At 38.4% G+C, this 6,647-nt stretch overlaps 1 protein-coding gene across 2 annotated transcripts in view; it reads right to left on the bottom strand.

Annotated features, from left to right (window-relative positions):
- Nucleotides 1-6,647, bottom strand: part of ELF1 (E74 like ETS transcription factor 1) — a 115,226-nt gene that overhangs the window by 17,813 nt on the left and 90,766 nt on the right. For both annotated transcript variants that reach the window (XM_023513420.1, XM_012805380.2), the window contains exons 4-5: nt 4,790-4,897; nt 3,320-3,487 (exon numbers count right to left, since the gene is read on the bottom strand). In XM_023513420.1, the coding sequence (XP_023369188.1) occupies nt 3,320-3,487; nt 4,790-4,897 (276 nt within the window). The remainder of the gene's footprint in view (nt 1-3,319; nt 3,488-4,789; nt 4,898-6,647) is intronic.

Here is a 6,647-nt window from a genome sequence, read left to right as displayed (position 1 = left end):
GGTATAATGACATATATAAACTACATATTTAAAGTTCATAGCTTACTAAGTTTGGACATATGTGTACACATGTGGAATATCACTACCTTCAAGACAAACAACGTATTCATCACTCCCAAATGTACTCTGTGACCTTTTCTAATCCTTACATCTCACTCTTGCCTACCTTGTCCAATCCATAGGCAAACAATCATCTGCCTCCAGTCCTTATGTTACAGATTAGTTTGCAATTTCTAGAGTTTTTTAAAAATATAGCTGATCCTAAGTGGTGCCTGTGGCTCACTAAGTAGGGCACCAGTGCCATATACTGAGGGTGGAGGGTTTGAACCTGGGCCCCAAGCCAAACTGCAACAAAAAATAGCCCAGCAATTTGGCAGGTGCCTGTAGTCCCAGCTGCTTGGAGAACCTGAGGCAAGAGAATTGCCTAAGCCCAAGAGCTGGAGGTTGCTGTGAGCTGTGACGTTACAGCACTCTACCAAGGATGATGAAGTAAGACTCTATCTCTTTCAAATATATGTGTGTATGTGTGTGTGTGTGTGTGTGTGTGTGACTGAACCTTGAATAACACAGATTTGTACAGCCTGGGTCCACTTATACAGAGATGTTTTTTGTTTGTTTTTAGAGACAGTGTCCTGCTGGCTAGAGTACAGTAGCCTCATCACAGCTCACTGTGACCTTGAATTGCTAGGCCCAAGTGATCTTCCTGCCTCAGCCTCCTAACTAGCCAGGATTACAAAGGTGTGCACCACCATGCTTAGCTAATACAGGGATTTTCTTTTGCAGTTTTTGGCCAGGGCTGGGTTTGAACCTGCCACCTCCGGCATATGGGGCCAGCGCCCTACTCCATTGAGCCACAGGGGCTGCCCGGGATTTTTTTTTTTTTTAATAAGGCTGCCTCCCCTTCTACTTCCTTCACTTCTGCCACACCTGAGACAGCAAGGTCAACCCTCCTTCTTCCTTCTCCTCCTACACCTCCTCCACCAACTCAACATGAAAATAATGGGGATGAAGACCTTTAGGGTGACCTGCTTCCACTTAACGAACAGTAAATTTACTACTTCTTATGATTTTCTTTTTTCCAGCTTACTTATTATAAGAATATAGGACATAATACAAATGACAAAACATGTTGATCGGTTGTTTGCTATCAACAATGCTTTCAGTTAACAGGCAGCTATTTTTCAAGTTTTAGGGAGTCAGGAGTTATGCACAGGTTTCTGACTGCACAGGGATCAGTGCCCCCCTCCTCCACATGGTTTGAGGGTCAACTGTAGAAGCATACTCTTTTGTGTCTGGCTTCTCTCCTTTACATAATTATGTTGAGATTCGCCTATTTTTGTTGTATGTATCAACAGTATATTCCGTTTTATTGCTGAGTTATTTTATAACTGTTTATCCAACCATCAGCTGATGGACTTTTGGATTGCCTCCAGTTTTGGTCAATTGCAAATAAGGCAGCTAAAAACATTCATGTACAAGTTTTTCTACACACGCTTTGATTTCCTTTGCGTAAATACCCAGTAGTAAAATGGTTGGGTTACGTGTTAAGTATACATTAGATTTTTCAAGGCTGGGTGTGGTGGCTCATGCCTGTTTGATACCATAGCACATTGGGAAACTGAGGCAGAAGGACTGCCTACAGCCAGAAGTTTAAGATCAGCCCGAGCAATGTAGTAAGACCCTGTCTCTAAAAACAATTTAAAACTCAGCAGGGCATGGTAGTGGGCACCTGTATTCCCAGCTACTCAAGAGGCTGCAGCAGGAGGATCACTTGAGCCCAGGAGCTTGAGGTTGTAGTGGAGCTACTGATGACACCACTGAACTCCATCTCAGGCAATAGAGCAAGGCCCTGTCTCAAAAACAGTATCAACAACAAAAAACTTTTATCATTTGGTTTTATTGAAAAAAAATTTTTTAAAGAAACTGACAAAACTATTTTTCCCCACAAGTTGCTTCTTACAATAAGGTGGGGCAATCACAGGGCTCACCTCATTTGTTTCCTGTCTCTCAGGGATCTCTGGCTTTTGTTGACTGATGTCCAATTTCCTCAGTACCATTGTTTCATATATTTTGTCTGTGTTTTTAGTTGTTTCAGGTGGGAGGGTAAATCCGTGTTCTGTTATTCCACCTTGATTAGAAGAGGAAGTTCCACCTGGTCTTTTTTAATAGGCTTATTCTTTGACCATGTTTTTTTAAATTAACAATGTTATTCTTTGACCATGTTTTTTATTTCTTTTTGCTTTAAAAATTACAATCCTATTCATGTAAAGCTTTTACTGATAATTCTATTACCTGTGGTTCATAGAGAATTAACCATGGGGCTTTCTAGGTCTGTTGCTTCTCATTCAGGAAGTATCTTCTTCATGTATTCTATGATACCAAAATGTGAATACACCTTCAACAAGGCTTTATCTGAGGAAATAAGTGTGTCCTAGGTTGAATGTGTAACCCACCAGAGCAATTTTACAAGAGCTTCTGCCTGGTCCCTCAAAGTTATTACCATCCTGGGCCACTTTTATGTTAATTACCTGGCTGGGAATTCCTAACGTCAGTGATAGTTTTAAGTCTAATCACAAATCTAGGATAACACAGGCCTAAGATTATGAATTCTCAAGAATTTATAGAGAATAATTTCTCTATTCACAGACCTGGCTGAGAAATAAATACAAGCTTCCTTAATATCTATCTGTGCTAGTGAGTGGATGTTTCCCCTCCCAGGGGTATAGCCCATCATGGGTCTCTGTCCAATACTCCATCTTATATAGGCTCAAGACCTAAGCTTCTGCCTCTACATGGGCAATAAAACCAAACCCCCTGATATGTCCTTCTTAGCCCTTCAAAGTTGCTGCAGTGTCAGATCATGCTTAACTATTTTTACTTTCCTCTTCATTTTTGGCTCTTGAAATTTCCCTTACTTTTATGGAAACTTAGGTCACTGGGTGGCTGGTGATACCATTAACAAAGATAAATATACTCAAAATACTAAACAACCAGGAATAGAATCAGAAGGCAATGGAAATGAAATGAGTATCAGACTTCAATTTGTGAAAAGTTAAAAATTCCCATTTAACACATTCTAGCAGTTTCCTCTTCAGTTACTTACCTACTGATTTTCAACTCATATTAACATTTTTAAGTGCATAAAATAATTTAACTTAAAAAAATGACCCTAATATGAAGAAAACTTCGTAATTTATGTTTTATATCCTGATTTTTTTCTCTTACAAAAGTTTTAGCTGGTGTGGAAATATCCTTGAATAAAAATTATATCTAGATTCCACATGAAGACTTGACTGCCCTAAGCAAGTTGCCGACCCACCTTTCTTTCTCTTAGGCTGCTCTGGTGAGGAGGCTCCTGGTGAGTCTGCATATTTCTCTTGCACCTGCTGAGTTTCCATCACTTCGGGAATCCCATCTAATGTGACAGATACATGGGTGACTGGGGCAACCACAATGTCATCTTCAGATGAGCTGAATATATTATTGTCTAATGGAAATAAAAATCATCTAATTATACATTATAAACCAAAACAATTTCATAAAATCATGTCCTGTTTCTATGAAGACTAAACCAGAAATAAAATCCCAAAATCTGTTCCCTGGTTTTTATTTCCGCCTTCCTAAATTAAGTACTCTACATCAGTACAGGTTTGACTGGACTATACCAAAGTCTTTTTTCTTGCTGACTTCCCATCACCAGTCTATCTTGTCTCTCCTCTCCATCCCTCACATTGTTGCTAGTTATTTTCTGAAACTTAAGTCAGATCTGACCATATTCCTCAACACCAATACTTTAACCCCCCAAAATTAGAAATAAAAATAAAATTTACATATTTTCCCATAGTTTGTAGAGAAAAAAAGAACTCAACTATTTTTATATATATATATATATATATATGGCATGCTTTTCAAAGCTTCCACAATGCAGACTAAAACTACCTTGCCAATCTCACTTCCCACCCACCAAAAAGCTTATAGTTCAGCTACACCAAAACATTTTAATTTCAAATTGTTTTTCTTTCCTTTCTTTCTCTCTCTTTTATTTATCAAGTCTGTATCTCTGTATCTTTGGCTCAATCCATTCCCTCCAGCTTGAATGCTCTATCCTATCTCTTCTACCAATTACAAGCTTATTTGTCATTTATAGCCCAGGTCAAAACACTCCCTCAATAAAGCCTGTCTCTGGTGTCTCCCTGAATACTTTCCTATCACTCTCATGGCCTTTATTTTTGGTTTTTACAGTTAGTGCCTTCAAAATTAAACTGTCATATATGCTTGTGTATTATGCTATTGCTTTATATACTGTTGCTATGCATATAGCAAATATTCAACAAATATCATGGCTTGACTTAGTAATAATTAAATTTTTTATTAATTCTATGTCTCAAAGCAGAACATGGATTTAAAAGCAATTTAATAATGTGGTAGGAAATTTTATGCCATGAAGTATTAGTAAAGTTTTCAACAGATTTTTCCCTATTCACTGAGGAATATCTATGGAGATGACTAAATTATATCGTTCCAATTTTAATATATGTGCTGCCAAAGCAAGCACAAGAGATGACTAAATTATAACAGTCTGGAACCTAAATACTCAGATACTTTCACCAATGAGGGTAAGAGAAAAAATTCTGCATAATCTATTTGATAACTCATAAATCAGTTTTCTTCCTGAAGGCTTCATTTCCCAAATTAAGACATCTTCTCTAGTCTCTTGATATTTACCATCTGAGAGATGGCAAGAATAATTTAGTAAACTACATATAAAGGAACAGTCATAAACACTCACTTAATCGTTTTTCATCCAACATAGGGCCAGGAGAATCCATATTGAGGAGGGCCTCAGCAGCCTCAATAGTTTCAATTGTCTCATCCCCATCAGGACAAGAAGCTTCAACTATAATATATTTAAAGAAAAAAATAAAATTACCGACGAGACATCTGTTGCTCTGAAATTCATACACTGCTCTGCTATCCTTACCTCTTTCTTCCCTGGGAGCTTCTCAAAGGCACTATACTCCCTGCCCTTCCCCATTCTGGAATAAGGAAAGCTATAACGTTCTCCCCTAATAACACTGTTTAGACAAGGATGGAAGTGTTAAGCAAGGGTTCAGTATGTGAGGAGATAAGGGGAGGGAGAACAAACATACAAATAGAAAAAACTGCCTTTCAAGAAATGGCTTGCTCGGGTGGCGCCTGTGGCTCAGTGAGTAGGGCGCCAGCCCCATATACTGAGGGTGGTGGGTTCAAACCTGGCCCCAGCCAAACTGCAACAAAAAAATATAAGAATGCCTTACAGGGCATTGTGGTGGGCGCCTGTGGTCCCAGCTACTCGGGAGGCTGAGGCAAGAGAATTGCCTAAGCCCAAGAGCTGGAGGTTGCTGTGAGCTGTGATGCCACAACACTCTACCAAGGGTGACAAAATAAGACTCTGTCTCTAAAAAAAAAAAAAAAAAAAAAGAAGTGGCTTGCTTTTTGGACTCATTCCATACAAGTTCTATTCTCCAGGAGAGGGCCTATCTATCTCTACATCACAGCAACAAATAGACACGTCAAATCTGATTAATCCAATTCCCTTATTGATAAAGGAGAAATAAGTCTCAATTCACCAAAAAGCATTCATTAGTTGCTCTGAACAAAAAAAGTGAATACATGAGAAAAATGCTCTTTAAAAAATAGGCCAGTCACGGTGGTGCGAGCCTATAATCGTAGCATTTTGGGAGGCTGAGGCAGGAGGATCACTTGAGGCCAGAAGTTTGAAACCAGCATCAGTACCACCGAGGCCCCCTGCCTACAACAAAATAGAAAAATTAGCTGAGTGTAGTAGTGTATGCCTGTAGTACCAACTACTCAGAAGTGTGAGGCAGGAGGACAGACTGAGCCCAGAAGTTTGAGTGAGCCATGATGACAACACTGCAATCTAGCCAGGGTGACAGAGAAATACTCTGTCTCAAGAAAACAAAAAATTAAAATAAAAAAGAGAACAACACAAAAATTAGACATTGTCAACAAATGTTATCACATGGGAGCTCTGCTACTTGTTATATAAACTAAGGCAAGCCATTTAATTTAACCGGATTTCCTTTTCTATTATGAGAATCAAATAAATAAGATAATTTATGCTTTTTAACAATTAAAGGATGTGCTAAAAGGAAAATGACATTTTTGTGGCATTCTTGACAAAATATAATACCTTATCCCAATCATGAAGAAACATCATAAAAGTAAAACTGAGGGACATTCTACAATATATCTAATCAGAATTCTTCAAAAGTATCAAAAGTTACCAGAAATAAAAAAAGACAGGAACTGTCACAGAAATAACTACTAAGTAGAATGTGAGGTTCTGGGTAGGATTCTGGAACAGAAAAAGAACACTGGTGTGAAACTGGTGAAAGACAAAGAAGGTGTAGGTGTAGTTAATAATACTGTGACTAGCGCTGACTTCCTGTTCTTAATAAATGTACATACGATGTTAACATTGGGCGGCGCCTGTGGCTCAAAAATGTAGAGCCGGCCCCATATTCTGGAGGTGGTGGGTTCAAACCCAGCCCTGGCCAAAAACTGCAAAGAAAAAAAAAAAAAGATGTTAACATTAAGGAATCCAGGATAGGAATATATTTTATGTTCTTTTTTTTTTTTTTTTT

Source organism: Otolemur garnettii, unplaced genomic scaffold, assembly GCF_000181295.1.
Source record: "Otolemur garnettii isolate 467f Iridium unplaced genomic scaffold, OtoGar3 scaffold00040, whole genome shotgun sequence".
NCBI lineage: Eukaryota > Metazoa > Chordata > Mammalia > Primates > Galagidae > Otolemur > Otolemur garnettii.
The sequence above is the reverse complement of the archived record's forward strand: the minus strand, read 5'-3'. Positions and strand labels throughout refer to the sequence as shown.